Source organism: Notothenia rossii, assembly GCF_949606895.1.
Source record: "Notothenia rossii genome assembly, chromosome: 6".
Taxonomy (NCBI): Eukaryota; Metazoa; Chordata; class Actinopteri; order Perciformes; family Nototheniidae; genus Notothenia; species Notothenia rossii.
The window spans coordinates 89,528,391-89,548,761 of record NC_136909.1 but is presented as its reverse complement, the minus strand read 5'-3'; the positions used below and the strand labels follow the sequence as shown (position 1 = coordinate 89,548,761).

General features: G+C 43.1%; 1 protein-coding gene across 2 annotated transcripts in view; it reads right to left on the bottom strand.

Annotated features, from left to right (window-relative positions):
• Positions 1-4,249: 4,249 nt before the first annotated feature.
• The window catches only part of LOC307044214 (uncharacterized protein), a 64,305-nt gene continuing 48,183 nt past the window's right edge, over positions 4,250-20,371 (bottom strand). For both annotated transcript variants that reach the window (XM_079689295.1, XM_079689296.1), the window contains 3 exons: positions 18,149-18,306; positions 16,029-16,129; positions 4,250-9,063 (listed from right to left, as the gene is read on the bottom strand). In XM_079689295.1, the coding sequence (XP_079545421.1) occupies positions 5,225-9,063; positions 16,029-16,129; positions 18,149-18,306 (4,098 nt within the window). In that variant the 3' untranslated portion in view covers positions 4,250-5,224. The remainder of the gene's footprint in view (positions 9,064-16,028; positions 16,130-18,148; positions 18,307-20,371) is intronic.

The window sequence follows — 20,371 nt, the reverse complement described above, 5'->3', positions numbered from 1 at the left end:
GTCAGGTTTCAGTCCTTTTTTGATATATTTTCAATTGATTTATCTTTTTTTAAATCAAATCTTTCCACTCAGTAGTGTCATTTTATATACATTCACATTTATAAATATAACCCTAATGTTGGTCAGAAGGTCGTGTTTCAACCTTCCTTGAACTTCTTTAAAATATTTTATAAATGTATAATTGTTTTATTTTTGTTAATACCAATTCTTTACACAAATTAATTTAATATATATATAGAATGGATATAACCCTAACCCTTAACCCTAACCCTCATTTTCTTGTTTCAACCGTTTATAAACTATCCATTGGACAAATAGACTTCCTCAAGACATGTGGGTCACGTGATCTTAATAACCTCCAGTCATGTGATCAGTCATGTGATCAGTCATGTGATCAGTCATGTGATCAGTCACGTGATCTTAATAACCTCCAGTCATGTTATCAGTCACGTGATTAGTCATGTGATCTTAATGACCTCGAGTCATGTGATCTTAATAACCTCCAGTCATGTAATCAGTCATGTGACCTTAATAACCTCCAGTCATGTGATCAGTCATGTGATCTTAATAACCTCCAGTCTTGTGATCAGTCATGTGACCTTAATAACCTCCAGTCATGTGATCAGTCATGTGATCTTAATAACCTCCAGTCATGTGATCCAGTCATGTGACCTTAATAACCTCCAGTCATGTGATCTTAATAACCTCCAGTCATGTGATCCAGTCATGTGACCTTAATAACCTCCAGTCATGTGATCTTAATAACCTCCAGTCATGTGATCCAGTCATGTGATCATAATGACCTCCAGTCATGTGATCTTAATGACCTCCAGTCATGTGATCAGTCATGTGACCTTAATAATCTCATGTCATGTGATCTTAATAACATGTGATCTTAATAACCTCCAGTTATGTGATCAGTCATGTGATCATAATAACCTCCAGTCATGTGATCAGTCATGTGATCTTAATAACCTCCAGTCATGTGATCAGTCATGTGATCTTAATAACCTCCAGTTATGTGATCAGTCATGTGATCTTAATAACCTCCAGTCATGTGATCAGTCATGTGATCTTAATAACCTCCAGTCATGTAATCAGTCATGTGATCTTAATAACCTCCAGCCATGTAATCAGTCATGTGACCTTAATAACCTCCAGTCATGTGATCAGTCATGTGACCTTAATAACCTCCAGTCATGTGATCTTAATAACCTCCAGCCATGTGATCAGTCATGTGACCTTAATAACCTCCAGTCATGTGATCAGTCATGTGACCTTAATAACCTCCAGTCATGTGATCTTAATAACCTCCAGCCATGTAATCAGTCATGTGACCTTAATAATCTCATGTCATGTAATCAGTCATGTGATCTTAATAACCTCCAGCCATGTAATCAGTCATGTGACCTTAATAATCTCATGTCATGTGATCAGTCATGTGACCTTAATAACCTCCAGTCATGTGATCAGTCATGTGACCTTAATAACCTCCAGTCATGTGATCAGTCATGTGACCTTAATAACCTCCAGTCATGTGATCTTAATAACCTCCAGCCATGTGATCAGTCATGTGACCTTAATAACCTCCAGCCATGTGATCAGTCATGTGACCTTAATAACCTCCAGTCATGTGATCAGTCATGTGATCTTAATAACCTCCAGTCATGTGATCAGTCATGTGATCTTAATAACCTCCAGTCATGTGATCAGTCATGTGATCTTAATAACCTCCAGTCATGTGATCAGTCATGTGATCTTAATAACCTCCAGTCATGTGATCAGTCATGTGATCATAATGACCTCCAGTCATGTGATCAGTCATGTGATCATAATGACCTCCAGCTGATAGCAGTGAGTTTCCATCTGTCATCGGAAACGTTGGAAGTCGTCCACTGAAGTAGAAGCTCTGCGGGAAGGAAATGTAAATTTAAACCAGAAAAAAACAGCAACCCTTTATTTACCATCACGGTCTGAAGATATCTGAGGAGAGAGTCTGTCCTGAAGTCACCAACTTGGAAAATGACTGGGTTGAAAATGCAAATGCTTCTGATTGGAGCAGCTGTGTGTCCTCAGTTTCTGCTGAATGAACACCTGACGCTCATTTCCAGCAGAGTTGCACTGATGAAGATAATTAGCCATCCTTTTAGGCTTCTCTTCAGATGTGCGAGGCAGTGGGTGTTTGGACGGGTTGATGAGGAGTTCAGACTTTAAGAAAAATAATCTTTTGTTTTTCCTGAGATTCTCCTCACAGTTCATCCTCGCTTTGAGTCTGCAGGTGGGACACATAGCTGGGTAATACATCCATATTATGTCCATATGGGGATTTAAGACATGATATCATTACATTTCCGGCTGTTACTATGTTCCACTTGATTTCTTATATTAGTGCTACTTTCTTTTCCTTTTACCGAGATTTTTTTACTATTTGAGTTTTATTTTTGTTAATTTGTGCATGCATTTTAATTTGACAGTGTTTTATTCTTATCGTTATCCATAGTGTCCCCCTGAAATCCCCCTCTGTAGGATGGATAAAGGATTTCTGAGTTTATTTATATCCGTTAGTGTGTATTTGTGGTTTTTAAAAGCCGCGTTACACTTAATATATGTCCTTATTGAACCTACCAAATATTGTAAATGTCTTAATTTATGCTTTCAATCATTAAATCCAATGCACAATTGGTGAAAAATAACTAATTGCGATTATTTTTGAATATCGGAGAGAATAATCAGATCTGAAACAAAAAGTATTTTGCATTACTACGTTTATATTTAATTACATTTTCCATTCCCTACACACTTAATGTAAATAAGCTTTATAGAGAGTTTATACATTTGCATGTTCACAGTCTACTGTATATTTTCTACTTTTTAAAGCTGTTTTAATTCTATTTTGAGATGTTTAAATTATAGTGTTGTTTATTTCTACTCTTTAACATGTCCCAATTAGGGATCAATAAAGTACCTCTTATCTTATAAAAAATATCATGGTGTGATCAGTAACAAACAATGTTTTTATTAATCGGTCTGTAGAATAATGTTTACTTCATTTTACCAAATATTGCACTTAATGCAATTTTGATGTTGCGCGTATTGTGATTTTAAAGAAATGTGTAAATTGTGCAGCCCTAACATATTTGACCTGACCTCCACCTTTACCAGCTGCAACAATAAAGTGATGAACACAAAAAGGATCCATTATTTTAATTCAATAAATATAATATATTAAGAAAAACATACATATTGTTACTCCAATACTGATCATTATTTATCCAAATGGTCGTTTATTTTGTGAAGCCTTCGATTGTCAACGTTACAATGTCGTTGCAAAAGAGATATTGAAGAATTATATCAGAAATATTCCTCTTATGTAGCGTCGCAGCTTTACCCACTTAGCTTACTAGCGAATGTTAGCTATTTAGCTTACTAGCGAACGTTAGCTATTTAGCTTACTAGATAACGTTAGCTAGTTAGCTTACAAGCTGGCTAGTGAACATTAGTTATCTCCATCTATCCATCAAACTAGCTAGCGAACGCAAGTTATGTACTTTATAAGATAGCAAAAGCTGGCTATGTACTTTACAAGCTAGCTAACGTTCGCTAGCTATCCACATTGTAAGCTAGCCAACATTACCCAACCATTTAACTAGCAGAAATCGACAATTTGATGGCTTTCGTCATTTCAATTTGAATGGTTATTTAACACCCTGTGATTAAACTTGCATTGTGGTCCTGTGTCTTGTGTTCAGGCTGTGATTATTGACATGTGCATGATGTCTGTTAGCAGCTCCAAACATCGCAGTCAATTCCCAGAAGTATGTCATTTGGGTAAATGAATCACATGTTGGTTATCTAAGTGGTGAGTTTCCTGCATGGAGTACTGTTAGCTTACTAGCGAACGTTAGCCAGTTAGCTTACAAGCTGGATAGTTAACATATATCTCCATCTCTCCATCAAACTAGATAGCGAACGTAAGCTATCTTCTTTACAAGCAAGCTATCGGTCGCTATGTTTAAACGTTGTAAGCTAACCAACATTGGCTACCCATTTAACCAGCTACCTAGTTAGCTAGCGATTGTTAGCTCTCTAGCTAGCACAGGTTGGATAGTAGCATGATGCTTGTTAGCAGCTCCAAACATCATCGTAAATTCCGAAAAGTGTCCTTTGGGTAAATAAAATCACATGTTGCTAATCTAGGGGGTTAGTTTCCTGCATGGATTGGTGTTAGTACTTAATAAAAGTTCATTCAAAAGCTTAAAAACTGTTTATTTGACAAGTAAATGTTGATTAATGTGAACACAGAATAAGACATTGTGGCAGGACAGGATTAACCCTTTAGGACTCGTGCAGGAAACTATGTCCGTTATAAATGTGGGACTGTCCCTTTAAAGCAGGGGTGTCAAACTCAATTTCATCACGGGCCATATCAGCATTATGGTTGCACTCAAAGGGCCGGTTGTAAAATATAAATATACATAGGCCTATGTAAATATACTTAAAATAATGTTTTATAAACATCATTGCCTCTGCATTAGATTATTATCAGATAGAGTAATAACTTCATAATTAATTACATCTGAAAGCAGAAGTCTAGGGCAAATCATTGCAAATCTCTTCAGTGTCACGAAATGAGATGCATTGAGTACATTGAGTACATACTTGAGTAAAGGATGTGTGTACTTCTACTTGAGTAAAGGATGTGTGTACTTCTACTTGAGTAAAGGATGTGTGTACTTCTACTTGAGTAAAGGATGTGTGTACTTCTTGAGTAAAGGATGTGTGTACTTCTACTTGAGTAAAGGATGTGTGTACTTCTTGAGTAAAGGATGTGTGTACTTCTACTTGAGTAAAGGATGTGTGTACTTCTACTTGAGTAAAGGATGTGTGTACTTCTTGAGTAAAGGATGTGTGTACTTCTACTTGAGTAAAGGATGTGTGTACTTCTACTTGAGTAAAGGATGTGTGTACTTCTTGAGTAAAGGATGTGTGTACTTCTTGAGTAAAGGATGTGTGTACTTCTACTTGAGTAAAGGATGTGTGTACTTCTCGAGTAAAGGATGTGTGTACTTCTACTTGAGTAAAGGATGTGTGTACTTCTTGAGTAAAGGATGTGTACTTTTGCCGTCTAGAATCTTTGAATATTCGTTGCAAGCGGTCTTTCGGCCACATCAAAGGAAGTCATCGAGGTCTTGAGTTTGACACCCCCTACTCTAATGGAGTATTTCTAGAACAACACCTGTAAAGGAAGGACAGGGGGAGGAAAGAGAGGAGGGAGGTGATTCTGCATGGGATGAAACCTTGCCTCCATTAACGGAAACTGAGCGGGGGAATCCAGGAAAGACATGGGGGACGAAGAGTAAAAAGAGGGATGAAGAGGAGGAGGAGGAGGAGGAGGAGGAGGAGGAGGAGGAGGAGGATTAAGAGTGAGATGAGGAGAGAAAGAGGGGAGGAGATGAGGGAAAGAGTGGAGGTGTGAGGGGGGAGGAAGCAAGGAAAGGTGATGCTGGATGATGGTGTGTCGGAAAGAGAAGGAGGAAGAGGAGGAGAGGGAAGGAGGGAGGAAGATGCAGTGAGGAGGGAGGAAACAAGGCCTCTTATCAGAGTAGAATAACTCCTTCCTCCTCTCCCTCTCCTTCCTCCTCACCCACTGCTTCTCCCACGCTTCCTTCACCTTCTTCCTCTCCTCCTCCTCCTCTTCCTCCTGCTTCCTCTTCTTCCTCACATCAACAACAGCACAGTTACAATCTGCGACGTGATTTCTGTTTGACTTCTGATCCGACAGGAGGCTCTTATTTTGAAAGGGTTCAGCTTCCTCTTCCTCTGTCTTGTTGTCCGAGGCGCCTGAGCTCTGAGCTGCAGTCTGCTCACACACACCTGGCGTGTCATCACGACGCTGATCTGCATGAGTAGCATTGGTGCTACGTGCTAATAAGTCCCCAGCACAGTGATTACAATCAGCGACACGATGTGTGTCTGATGTCTGATCGATAGCTCTGCAGGCTTTATAATCAATCCCTGCATCACAGAGGACGCTTCCAGTCTGAGAGTGCTTGGCTTTATCCTCAGTTTGATCATTCGTGGAGTTTGAGCTCTGATCTGCAGTTTGCTCACAATATTCTGATGTGCTCTCACTTTGTGTTTGCTTCTTTTCACATTGACGCTGGTCTGCATGAGTAGCATTGGTGTTACGTGTTAATGAGTCCCCGTCACACTGACCACCGTCAATCCCTCTGCAGGACTTACACTCGCTCCCTGCATCACAGAGGACGCTTTCAGTCTGAGAGTGCTTGGCTTCATCCTCAGTTGTGTTCGTGTTGTTAAAGTCACATGCGTCTGATCTCTGAGCTGCAGCTTGCTCACAGAACTCGGAGGTTTTATCACTTTCTGTTTGCCTGTTTTCACATTGACGGTGTTCAGCTGGAGTATGACTGGTGTTACGTGGTAATAAGTCCCCACGTGTGTCATTAGCTGAGTGAAGTTTGTCCACAGGACTCAAAGAAGGATCCTCGTGTTTCTCAAAGCTCTGATTGTGTTTGTCGTTAGGATTGTCTCGAGTAACGTCATGTTTTTCGCGCTGACTGTCGCTGTGAAAGTTAAAGTCTCTGAAAGGTCCGTCAGTGCATCTCTTCCTCATTTCCTCGTCTTCGCAGTCATTGAGTTTGTCAGCGGCTTCACAGCTAAATGTGTCCTCTGTTTCGTGACACAGGAAGTTGTCCATGTCCAGTTTCCCCGGGCCTTCGTGTAGGTCAGTGTTCGACCCAATAGTCTCTCTTCTTTCCTGTCTCAAAAAACACGCCTTCCTCCTCGCTTGCCTCCTTCCTCTCTTCCTCTTCTTCCTCTTTGTTTCCTCTTCCTCCTCCTCCTCTATTATCTTCCTCTTCTTCCCTTCCTCTGAAATTGTCTTTCCAAGCAGGGTCACATTTATCCGCTGAGCTTCTGTCTGCTGTGTTGTTTGTCTTTGATGCCACGCTGCTTTTCTAAAGGAAACAGGAAAAGGGACGAGGCTAATCGCTGGATCACCTGCTGTTTCCCCGGGAGGTTCAGAAAGACACATTCCCGTCGGTTCTTCCTCAGAAGCGCAAATAATCACAGGGTTGAACTCGCCTCTTCTCAGATTCCTCCGCTGCCCTGCTTGTTCACATGTAGTTTCGTGCATCCCCACAATTTCAGGGCAGCGTGGCGTCTCTTTTTCAGACCCAGGGAAGAGGCTAATCGCTGGGTCACATGCTGTTGCCCCTGGAGATTCAACAAGACAAATTTGCGTCGCTTCTTGCACAGAAATGCCTCTAATCGCAGGGTTTCTCTCGCCTCTTATCAGACTCCTCCGCTGCCCTGCTTGCTCGCCTGTAATTTCGTGCATTTCCCCCATTGTAGGCCAGCAGGAAGTCTCTATTTCAGACCCAGGGACGGGGCTAATCGCTGGGTTACATGCCTCCCCCCTGTGGAGAGGCTTTCTGCCGGCTGATTGCTGGGATTGATGCTCGATGCTCTTCACCTGCAGCTGGTCACAGCGGTCACAGCGATTCACGGGAAGATTGCTCAATAGCCCTCCTCTCTTCTCATCGTCTCTGCCTTTCATCCTCCCGTCCTCCCTCACCCTGCCTCCCAACGAGAGATTACTTAACGGCACTTTTCCCTCTCTTTTCAACCTCTCCTCTCCTCGTCCTTCAAGTATCTCAGAACTGCTGCTTAATAACCTTCTTCTCCTCTTTCTTCTCCTTTCTGTCTCTTCCCCTCGTTTCCTCCGTCCTCTCTTCCTCACCCCTCCTCTCCTCTTCCTCTTCCTCGTTCTGAATCCTGTTTTCTGAAGGCCCAGCGCTGCAGAAACACATTTGAAAGCGCTTTCATCACGGCTGCCAGCTTCCCTACAATGGGCAACAACTTCCTGAGGATTTCCCGCCTGTCCCCCTTCATCTCCCTCTCCCCTTTCATCTATCTTCACCTCCCTTCCTCCCGCCACCACTTCCCTCTCGTGCTTTTTGATCAGAGTTGGTTTTATTCCCTCCCTGCCTTCCTCCGACCCTCGTTTCTTCCTCCCTTCTCCCCCGTCCCCGGCCCTGTTGTGCGCTCTGAAGTCGTACAGTAACGGGTTGATGCTGAAGGAGATAGAGGGCGATGTTTTCGTGAAACTGAGCATCTCCGACGGCCAGAGGAAAACCCGGGTACCGTCTCGACTCAAGACCCGACAGAACGGCTCTTTCGGGCGATTCGGAGGCGGAAAGCTAGACTCTTTGGGGATCGATGTTTGAGGCTGATTCTGAGCAGGGAGAACCTGGTCTTCAGTAGAGTCTATGTCTTGATTGTCCAAATCATCGTGGGTTTTGTTTACTGGATCTTTGGCCACTACAGAAACCTGTCCTGGTGTCCCATTGTTCAAATGAAGATCAGTTTTAATCCCACTTTCATTACCGACTCGAGCTCCAGTCCCGTTGTCGTTAGGTAACAAAACCTGGGCTTCATTCCCACCGACGACAGGTTCCTCTACTGGGACCTCACTGCCAGTACATAAAGAAACCTGGTCTCCATCCGTAGATACATCAGCTTTATCGTCCAACCCGCTCGGCTCAGAGTTCACATGAAGGTTCTGGTTCTCTGCAGAAACAGCAGATCTGAGCGTCCGGTCTGAGGCTTTCTCCTGCAGACCTTTGACTCTTTCTTGCACCGTCACTCCTTCTTCCTGCTTCCCCGACAACCCTTGGATGAAGACGGCGGCTGATTGGTGGAGGAGGAAGCAGCTCCTTTTGGGCAGAGAGAAGGAAACGGGTCTGATTCTGCTCTGGATGTTTGGTTTGCTGCTGATATGTGCAGTGGTTTGGCCCCTCTGAGGCGTGGGGCCATTAGCCGGGACGTTACTGGGAGTAATGGGCTTGCTTGAATAGTCATGAGCCCAGGGGATCTTGTTAAAGGGGCTGGTTTTGGGGGAAGTGTTTTCTGTGGCGGACATGTTATCGTAGTCCATTTGTGTGAGGCAGCTTTCAGAAGAATTTGTGGTTCTGTTGGCGTCCATCGGGTCGTACGCCCAACATCCGGCGTCCAGAGGGAGAATCAGAGAGGTTTGAGGCTCTGGAGAAAAGAAAAGAGAAAGGATTTAATCAGCTGACAAAGAAAGAAACAGGAAGCAGGAAGGAAAAGCCTTTATATGTTCCCGCGCTGTAAGCTCCTTTAATGCAGCCTTCTGGCTCCTCACCATTACTCCTTTGTTGCTTTTAACACATCTCAGCGTGATTAATGAGCGTAGGACGGACTCCAGAAGAAACATAAGCACAGAGATGAATGTGTGGCTCAGGAGAAATAAGATGAAGGTTTTTATTCCAACATGTAATTTACATCTGCTTTGGAGCACGACGTGCTGTGCACCCCTCCACACGTCACTAAATGATTTCTCTTAAGATGACTTTAAGAGTGATCCACTCCGAGTGTTCGAAGGGAAGCCGTCACATAAATGATTACCCTCCACACACTGAAGGAGATGGGTTTAAAGGGGACGTGAGAGGAAAGGCACCGTGAAACCTTTGTTCTGTATGTTTTTGGAAATAAGCAATAAATGAAAGGAAGGATATTCACTATCGACCTGCGTAAGACTCGTCGCGGCAGTTTTAGTTTATTCAAAGGACTAGTCAGCTGAAGAAATCTTAGGCATGTAACTCCAAGCATCCGTGGCCTAATCAAAGCAAATCAGACTTTATTTATAATGTGCTTTTCAAACACAAAAGGGAACAAAGCGTGGATAAAAACAATACTTTTTATGAAAGTTTTCTCCCCCTTTATTGCATAAAAACAAAGATGCAGCTTGATTCACTTTTATTGGGAGATGGAAAAACAAATGATCTTAAATATTTAATGTTAATGTTGAATCTACTAAGAGGGGGGCGGTTTTCTTCTGCTTCTCTTAGCTTTAAAACGTATGAAGAAGTAGAAAAACAACATTAATGTTTGTGCGTTGGGTTTAAATAAAGAAAGCGTGATAAGCGTTTATTCTTAATGTTGTTGGAGGACATGTGCGACCACACGAGGAGAAACAGCTTTTGTTAAAGTGTTCGAAGGGAAGCCGTCACATAAATGATTACCCTGCTGAAAAAAACAAACATGAAGCACTCGGAGAGCTGGCTTTAAATGCAGCTGTCTAACTTTTCCACTGGGTTTAAAGTCGACGTGTTTCTCTGACAATTGATTGTTTCTTTCCGACGTCAGGAGATCTGCTGCCATGTTCACGCTTCCTTCATTTCAAATAAATACAAACCTTGCAGCCTGTAATACAGTGAGTTGGACTGGAGGGAGCCTCCTCCTGGATCAGAACACATCCACACTGGATGACACATTGAAGCTGTTTATCCAACTTCGTGGTCATCTTAGAGGCTGCGCTGCTGTTCAATTGAATCGTGCACTAAGGCAGGATTGTAATATGTATCCTGCGTCGTGGATATGAACGGGGGTGGACCAAATAGTGTCTTTATTTTAAATTCTGGGAACATTATAAGTTTGGTGGAACGAGCTCCACGTTGACATCAGCACGAATGAAAGTCTACCCATCTCTACACAAACTGAAAACAATCTGTTTCATTTGAATGCACTTCAATGGTTGGTTTGGCCCGTTTTAAGTGATATAACCTTACTTTTCTGGTTCTTCTGAGTTTATTCCACATATTGTAAGTAGTTTTGATTCAAACGGCAGCTAATTGTAATAAATAGGGCTCTCCTCGACTGCAAAGAGACCTGAAGCCGTCTCAGACTCGTACGAATATGTCGCCTAACTGACTTAAAAGATATGTGAAGTTTTCAAAGACAAGACAAAGACTTTCTACAAATGCACCGCCATTAATCTGGTGTTTTCTTTGAGTCACTCAAATGGAAAATCATTTAAACCTATCAGCTGTCAAATCTTAAACGTCTACGACCAACACGACTAATCAGACGACGAATCAAATTAAACTTTATTTAAATTTGAATTTTCATACACAAATGGTAACTAAAAGTGCTGAACAAACCAAAAACAGATTTGTAATATACATACAATTCATTATTTTGAACTTGGTGTACATACTAACGTTGACTAATTGAGAGTTTATCAGACAATTGGACCTGTTTCTATGGAAATAACTAATAACAAATTAATGTATTCAAAGCACTAATCAGCTGAACCTTGGGCATCTCAGACCAAGTATCCGTCGCCCAATCAAAGCAAATCAAACTCTATTTATTCAGCACTTTTAAAACAAAAAAGGAAATAAAAAGTGTATAAAAACAATACCTTTTAGGAAATAAGCAACACTTTCTCACCCTTTGTTGCACAAACACAAAGGTTAACTTGTGTTGGAAGTTGGATAAAGAAATGTTCCTAAATATTTAATGTTAATGTTGAATCTAGTAAGAGGGGGGGCGGCCCATAAAAAGGCGTAAGAAAATAAGATATGAAGAAGTAGAAAAAGTATAAAAACAACATTAATGTTTGTGCGTTGGGTTTAAAACGAAGAAAGCTTGATGAGAGTTTATTCTTAATGTTCCACTCCTGACTCGAATAAGCACCGATTTAAATCTAGAAGTTACCAGACAATTGGATGTTTGGAAATCATCGGGGATGACGTATTCATTATTACAAAAGACTAATGAGCTAAAGCATGTTCAGGCAGCAAAAACCAAATAGCCAATCAGACGACTAATCCAATCCAATCAAATCAAACTCTATTTTAAAGTGCTTCACAAACCAAAAACCAATCATAAAGACAACTGTAATTAGGACATAACCTTAACCTGCATGTCAGCTTCAACCAGCTTTCTAACCTTTGCATTACAACTCAGGTTTCAGCTTCATACGTAGAGAGAAATGAACTGAAGACGGAGAGCAACAACATTAACGTTTGTGCGTTGGGTTTAAAACAAAGAAAGCTTGATAAGAGTGTATTCTTGATGTTGTTGGAGGAGATGTGCGACTGCACGAGGCTCTGCAGCTTCACTAAAAACATGCAAACACCCTTAAGTTAAAGGGTTTGTCCCATCCACTCTCTAGACCAGGGGTCGGCAACCCCTGGCACCGTAACCAGTGGCACACTAGGAATAAGTGGAATAAGTGTGCAAAATATTTAAATTAATTTTCGGATCCTGAACGAGACCGCCGCCAGAGCGCGTCTCCCCGTTACCTGCAGAAGGAAGCCATGCGCGTAACGCAGCCCCGCTCTCTTTATCTCCAGGTGACTTTCTGCCGCTTTCCTCCGTGGTGCAGTGCTGATCGTTTCACCACGGAGGAAAGCACTTCACTAATTGCAGTACCCATAAGGAGCTGTAGCAATGCCGCAGTTTTTGCGTGGCTGTGTCTTTAGTTGAAAGCCCAGTGGTGATCTGCTCATCTCTCATCAAAATAATATGCTACAAAGGGGCGGACTGGCCATCTTTGTGTTGAACTTTCCTGTCGGCTCTCAGACCGTAGTCGAGGAGGGCAGAAGCAACAAGCTTCAGGTTCAATAACCCACTTTAGCTTCAATGACTGGAGAGAGGCGAGCTCTTCTTGGGAGGCCGCTGCATTTATTTAGCTGAAACATACACGTTCCCTCACTGTCGCTCTACCATCCACAAACACACATGCACAAGCCGCACCCCCCTCTCTCTCTCTCTTAAAGGGACAGCGACCTCATCTCACTCTGCATGACCCTTATATCATAACATGTGTGCTCTGGAAAATCACAGAACGGACGATCGTCCTTATTATTATGCCGTTTAAACCAAGTGTTTAAATGTGTTTGTTAAATTCGGCATCATGTAAGTTGTGCTGACAGGTCCACACACTGCTTCCCCGCAGCGAGGCTCCCCCCGCCCTCCTGCTGATAGTTGACGAGCGTCAAGCTCCTCAACCCCCCCCCCCCCCCTCGTTGATAATGCTCGATCGTTGGCACGCTGATAACAATTTTTTTTTAAAATGGCACTTCATATCAAAAAGGTTGCCGACCCCTGCTCTAGACTCTTGACTTATTAATTATTACAAAAGACTAATGAGCTAAAACATGTTTGGGCGTCTGATTAAGACCAAATAGTGAATCAGACGACTAATCCAATCAAATCAATTCAAACTCTATTTAAAAAGCACTTTTCATGCATCTTTTGTTATATCCTGTTATGTCTTCAGTGTCTAAGGTCTCAGACCGGACAATAGCAATAACATAAATGTTTTCACAGGGTTTGAAGTGGTTGATTTGATTTATGCATCAAATGTCTTAAAGGTCCCATGTCGTGCTTCTCTGGTTCTGACCCGTCCCCTTGTGTTCTGTAGCTTCTGCATGTAAACGGTGTGCAGAGTCACAAACCCTCAGAGTGCACCCTGTAGGGAGTAAACCTCTAACACAGAGAAGACCTGCCTGTCTGCCCCAGAACGCCTCATTGGACATTTCTCTTTTTCTTCCTGGGCACAGTGACGCATTTGGGTATAGTGACGTTACGTTAAGTAACGGCTCCGTGGATTGGTCCGTTACGTTAAGTCCGTGGATTGGTCCGTTACGTTAAGTCCGTGGATTGGTCCGTTACGTTAAGTCCGTGGATTGGTCCGTTACGTTAAGTCCGTGTATTGGTCCGTTACGTTAAGTCCGTGGATTGGTCCAAATTGACCAATCCCTTGACTTCCTCACACACACTCAATCTTTTCTCAGCTGCAGCTCCGCCGATTTCTCCGCCTGAGACAGCGGGACACGGCGAGGCTGTGAGTCCGTGTGTGAGCACACACAGACTCACAGCCAGGCTGCGGGTGTGTGTGTGTGTGTGTGTGTGTTCGGGCTGCGTTTCGCTGTGTCTCGCAGACGGCCACTGGGCTCACAGGGAGGGGGGAGCAGGAGCTCCAACAAGCCGTGTAGGACAGTGAGTGAATACCCATGCTACACAGAGAGGCTGATGAAAAACCAATGTGAGTTTGGAACATTGAACAATGTGAATCTATTCTAGTAGACCTCAACAAGGAAACTATGATCAGTAGAAATGGACACGGGACCTTTAATGTTTTTTGGGATCCAACTACACAAGGCTCTTTAAAAACGTCCTTTAAATGAAAGGCATTAGTACCATGTACTCCTGCCTCCTGTCTAACTGCAGTGGAATATATATGTTATTATTGTGTGGTGGTGTGCTAATGCAATAGCTTCCTTTATTCTGCAGCTCTATATCCACTTAAATGTCAGCGCTGTGAGAAGAGCGCTCGGTCAGCGGCGGGGAATCTGGTGACAAAGTTCACTAAAGTGGAACTCCATTGAAATCAATTGATTTTTAGTCTGATGCTCTTCAACTGTGACCGAGCCCCCGGAGCTATTCTTCATCAAGTGTATATCAATGTTCTGCTTTTGTGAAGAATCCCACTCCTTCTTTCTCTCATCCGTCTGCATTTGACATTTAATACACAGAATTTAGAGGATTGTATTTACTAAAGTCTGCTGTTGATATAGATTTACAGCATTAATGCAGCAGAAAACACACTCGGTTTAATTCAGCTTTAATGTTATTTCTGCCTTGGTCCCTGAAGGAAGCATCTCCCTGGACCAATTAGATTTCTCCATGTGAGAAAATAATCTCTGTGTCAATCAAACGTTTATGATGCGTTTAGTTCAGCGGGATAATCTCCACATATTAACACCACTTTATGATTTCTGAAGTAAGAGTCTAATGTTGGGCTATAAAGGAACTACAGCACGGTCACATGACTTCACGTCACCACCGCTAAGCTAAAGGAGGCTAATGTTGGGCTATAAAGGAACTACAGCACGGTCACATGACTTCACGTCACCACCGCTAAGCTAAAGGAGGCTAATGTTGGGCTATAAAGGAACTACAGCACGGTCACATGACTTCACGTCACCACCGCTAAGCTAAAGGAGGCTAATGTTGGGCTATAAAGGAACTACAGCACGGTCACATGACTTCACGTCACCACCGCTAAGCTAAAGGAGGCTAATGTTGGGCTATAAAGGAACTACAGCACGGTCACATGACTTCACTTCACCATCGCTAAGCTAAAGGTGGCTAATGTTGGGCTATAAAGGAACTACAGCACGGTCACATGACTTCACGTCTCCACCGCTAAGCTAAAGGTGGCTAATGTTGGGCTATAAGGAACTACAGCACGGTCACATGACTTCACGTCACCACCGCTAAGCTAAAGGAGGCTAATGTTGGGCTATAAGGAACTACAGCACGGTCACATGACTTCACGTCACCACCGCTAAGCTAAAGGTGGCTAATGTTGGGCTATAAAGGAACTACAGCACGGTCACATGACTTCACGTCACCACCGCTAAGCTAAAGGTGGCTAATGTTGGGCTATAAAGGAACTACAGCACGGTCACATGACTTCACGTCTCCACCGCTAAGCTAAAGGTGGCTAATGTTGGGCTATAAAGGAACTACAGCACAGTCACATGACTTCACGTCAGCACCGCTAAGCTAAAGGTGGCTAATGTTGGGCTATAAAGGAACTACAGCACGGTCACATGACTTCACGTCACCACCGCTAAGCTAAAGGTGGCTAATGTTGGGCTATAAGGAACTACAGCACGGTCACATGACTTCACGTCACCACCGCTAAGCTAAAGGTGGCTAATGTTGGGCTATAAAGGAACTACAGCACGGTCACATGACTTCACGTCACCACCGCTAAGCTAAAGGTGGCTAATGTTGGGCTATAAAGGAACTACAGCACGGTCACATGACTTCACGTCACCACCGCTAAGCTAAAGGTGGCTAATGTTGGGCTATAAAGGAACTACAGCACGGTCACATGACTTCACGTCAGCACCGCTAAGCTAAAGGTGGCTAATGTTGGGCTATAAAGGAACTACAGCACGGTCACATGACTTCACGTCACCACCGCTAAGCTAAAGGTGGCTAATGTTGGGCTATAAAGGAACTACAGCACGGTCACATGACTTCACGTCAGCACCGCTAAGCTAAAGGTGGCTAATGTTGGGCTATAAAGGAACTACAGCACGGTCACATGACTTCACGTCAGCACCGCTAAGCTAAAGGTGGCTAATGTTGGGCTATAAGGAACTACAGGTGCTTACTGGTTCCCAGTGTCGTGTCGCTCCAGTTCTGCACGGAGTCCGGTCCGGTCTGGTTTCCTGGTTCCATGGTGGATCTGAACATGGGACCAGAACCTGGAGCACTGAGGAGAGGAAACAAGGACATTACTCAAGGGAAGGAGAAGGACATAAGTGTTAAGATGAGGAAAGGTTGTGAGAAAATAGGAAATTGGTGTGGAGAGAGAAAGAATAAATGATGGAAAAGCAGGGATGAAAGTAGATAAAGAAAAAGAGAAGGATGCTGAGAAGGAGAGGAGAAAACAAGGAGGCAAGTGATGAGAAGGATTGGAAGGATAAGAAAAAGTAAAGGACTGAAGACTAGAGGACACAACCGAAAAGTAGAGGAAAGACAACAAGAGGACACAAGGATACAAAGGAAGGAAACGACGTTTCAAACGAGAGTAGAGGAAGAGATGAATACTAGAGGAATCAAGGAGATGGAGAAAAAGGGAGAAGGGAAGAAGGGAAGTACACAAGGGAGAACGATAGGGGAATAAGAGGAGAGGAAAGGAGGTAAGGAAACAGTGAAAAGGGGAAATAGAAAGCAGAAAGAAGGAAAATTAGACGACAAAGGGTAAGGAATAAAGATGAAAGGAAACAACCGAAAAGAAGAGAGGACACAAGGAGACAGAGGAAGGAAACGAGAGCAGAGGAAATGACTTAAAGTAGAGGAATAAACAGTGGAGGAAGAGAGGAAACAAAGGGGATGGAGAAAAGGGAGAAAGAAAGAAGGGAAGTACACAAGGGAAGTGGAGAAGGGATAACATAGGGGAATAAGAGGAGAGGAAATGAGGTAAGGGAACAAATAAAAAGGGGAAAGAGAAAGCAGAAAGAAGGAAAAGGAGACGACAAAAGGTAAGTGATGAAGAGGAGAGGAAACAAGGAGAAAACTAAAGCAAATAAGAGAGGAAAGCAGCTATTGGTCAGAAACTCAGATTTTCGCTAAGCGAGATGATATCGGTTGCCATGCCAACGCTGCTGTAACCAGGAAACTAGTTACTGAGGAGCAGCTCTGTGATAAACATGTCACTCCAACAGCTTCTAAATATAAATCACAGAGTTCGTTGAGTCCCAACTTTCATGGATTTACTGTAAAAAGCTGTTTTTTTATTGTGTCTTCAGGGACTATTTTCTGGCGTATACATTTGTTTTCCTGCGTGGGCGTCCTCAGGTTTTAATTTAGCATCCATGCTCTGTCGTTTAGATATTCACACTTTAAAGAAACTAAATTATGTGTGTGTGTGTGTGTGTGTGTGTGTGTGTGTGTGTGTGTGTCTGTGTCTGTGTGTGTGTGTGTGTGTGTGTGTGTATGTGTGTGTGTGTGTGTGTGTGTGTGTTTGCATGTGTGTGTGTGTGTCTGTCTGTCTGTCTGTCTGTCTGTCTGTCTGTCTGTCTGTCTGTCTGTCTGTCTGTCTGTCTGTCTGTCTGTCTGTCTGTCTGTCTGTCTGTCTGTCTGTCTGTCTGTCTGTCTGTCTGTCTGTCTGTCTGTCTGTCTGTGTGTGTGTGTGTGTGTGTGTGTGTGTGTGTGTGTGTGTGTGTGTGTGTGTGTGTGTGTGTGTGTGTGTGTGTGTGTGTGTGTGTGTGTGTGTGAGACATGTTTCCATGCTTTAATGTTCGAAAAGCTCTTTATGTTTTTTACTGCCTGTGCTGCAACACCTCTTTTCACCCTCTGTCCGAAACCAGAGCCCAGTCTGCTCTGATTGGTTAGCTGACCAGCTCTGTTGTGATTGGTCAACCGTTTACAGATGTCCCGCCCCTTTAGCCTATCACGTACAATGTGTTGGAGCGCTAGCCAATAGGAGCGCGAGTGTAACAGAGTGCACGTGTTCTGAAAGTAAACAAAGGAGTTTTGTTTGGCTTTTAGATTTTAACCCCTTAAGCGAAATACGATCTGAAAAAGATAAATATGATGCACTCTAAGGAACTTTGGACCTTTCCTAAGTATGAAATAATTAAGTGAACATCTTTGTGTTTTGGACGGACATCACATTGGACTTTGGTGGACATCCTTCACAGTTTTCTGACATGTCGTACCCTTAACGATGTAAATAATCGGCATGTTAGTGGATGATGATAATATTATCATTTTTTTGTTTCCTCACCACTCCTCGCTCCTCGCCTCCTCATGCTGGTGAAGCCTCCTCTCCTCCTCCTCCCTCCTCTCCTCTCTCCTCTCCTCCCTCCTTTCCTCCCTCCTCTTCCTCGTCCTCCTGCAGGCCAGAGATCTGAAGAACTCCCTCTGCTTCAGCTCCTTCAGACGCTGCAAGGAAACACAAACAACCATTCATATCACCAGTTACAACAGACCTTTAATAATGAAGTTCTTTTACCCATAATGAGGCCTCGCTGCTCATTATCCCGCTCAGCACACGGCCACATTCTCAACTAAGTAACGACATGACTCCCGATATTCATTGAAATGTTTTTATTGATTTAGAAAATGCTTTTATTGATTTAAAATGACGTACATCCGCTAAGAGAAATAGTCCGTTGTTACCGTTTGAACTAACGTAGCAACGGCAGGAACTGCTTTGATAGCTTTTTGATTACAGATTTGAAAACATCGCTCCTTGCTTTAAAAGTAGCACAGTTCATGATGTCAGACCTTGGAGAGTGTCTAGATATCCCTGCCCTAAAGCCAAAGGAACTGCACACTGAACATGTGTCGCCTGATGTCTCTGTCTGGACCGTTGCGTACAAAGGAGGGCTTCTGCCCCGTTACTTCTCCGCTGCTTTCTTGTCGCTCTTGTCTTTTTCTTTTCTTCACTGGAGACTCATCAGCCACTAACCATTCATCCAAATCACTGTGCTCTCCAAATATATAAAAATGAATATTAACATCCTCCATGTTGCTCTCAGACGGGAGACAACGGGAAACTAAAGACAAGCAAACTGTTTACAGTTCAATCGACCGGACTTCTTTCTGCAGATGTGAGCGTCCTTAACAACGGTCAATAAGCCCTTGACAGCGGTCTGTACTACTGGATTTACAACGTGTCACATGTTCTGAATTGACCATGTAATAATATTTAATATCAGCAGTTATAACAGACCATAAGTGGTACCAGTAATAACAGCAAACACACATATATGTAATATCCCTGATGTGCAATAACACTGCCTCTGAATATAAAACTGTGTGCAGTAAACCCTTTACTTTCTTTCAATGTATTTACAAAATGTAAACAGAACCTCTTTCATTGAATATGGTCACAAAAAAATATATACTGCTGCTTTGTTTCTACCATGCTGTACTTATCTGCTATTTGTTTTTGACTTATTTAGTTTTGTATTATTAATACTGTGTGCATAGTTATTTTTTAATTTGAATATGTATTTTCTTGATCTGCACCATACTTCTGTTGCCAGAATGAACATTTCCCCGTTGCGGGATAAAAAAAACAATTCTGATTTTGAATAGCAGTGAGTAAATAAATAACAAGAATAAGATGCTGTCGATCTCTCAGCATTTAGTTTCTGCGTCTGTCTGCAGTCCTTTATCTGCTGTCTGTGTGTGTGTGTGTGTGTGTGTGTGTGTGTGTGTGTGTGTGTGTGTGTGTGTGTGTGTGTGTGTGTGTGTGTGTGTGTGTGTGTGTGTGTGTGTGTGTGTGTGTGTGTGTGTGTGTGTGTGTGTGTGTGTGCCGGATAAGTGTGTGTGTGTGAGTCAGATCACAGTGTGTGTGTGTGTGTTTATGTCGGATCAGTGTGTGTGTGTGTCAGATCATAGAGAGGGTGTGTGTGTGTGTGTGTGTGTGTGTGTGTGTGTGTGTGTGTGTGTGTGTGTTTGTGTCAGATCAGTGTGTGTGTGTGTGTGTGTGTGTGTGTGTGTGTTTCAGATCAGTGTGTGTGTGTGTGTGTGTGTGTGTGTCAGATCAGTGTGTGTGTTTGTGTCGGATTAGTGTGTGTGTGTGTGTGTGTGTGTGTGTGTGTGTGTGTGTGTGTGTGTGTGTGTGTGTGTGTGTGTGTGTGTGTGTGTGTGTGTGTGTGTGTGTGTGTGTGTGTGTGTGTGTGTGTGCCGGATAAGTGTGTGTGTGTGAGTCAGATCACAGTGTGTGTGTGTGTGTTTATGTCAGATCAGTGTGTGTGTGTGTCAGATCATAGAGAGGGTGTGTGTGTGTGTGTGTGTGTGTGTGTGTGTGTGTGTGTGTGTGTGTGTGTGTGTGTGTGTGTGTGTGTGTATGTGTGTTTGTGTCAGATCAGTGTGTGTGTGTGTGTGTGTGTGTGTGTGTGTTTCAGATCAGTGTGTGTGTGTGTGTGTGTGTCAGATCAGTGTGTGTGTTTGTGTCGGATTAGTGTGTGTGTGTGTGTGTGTGTGTGTGTGTGTG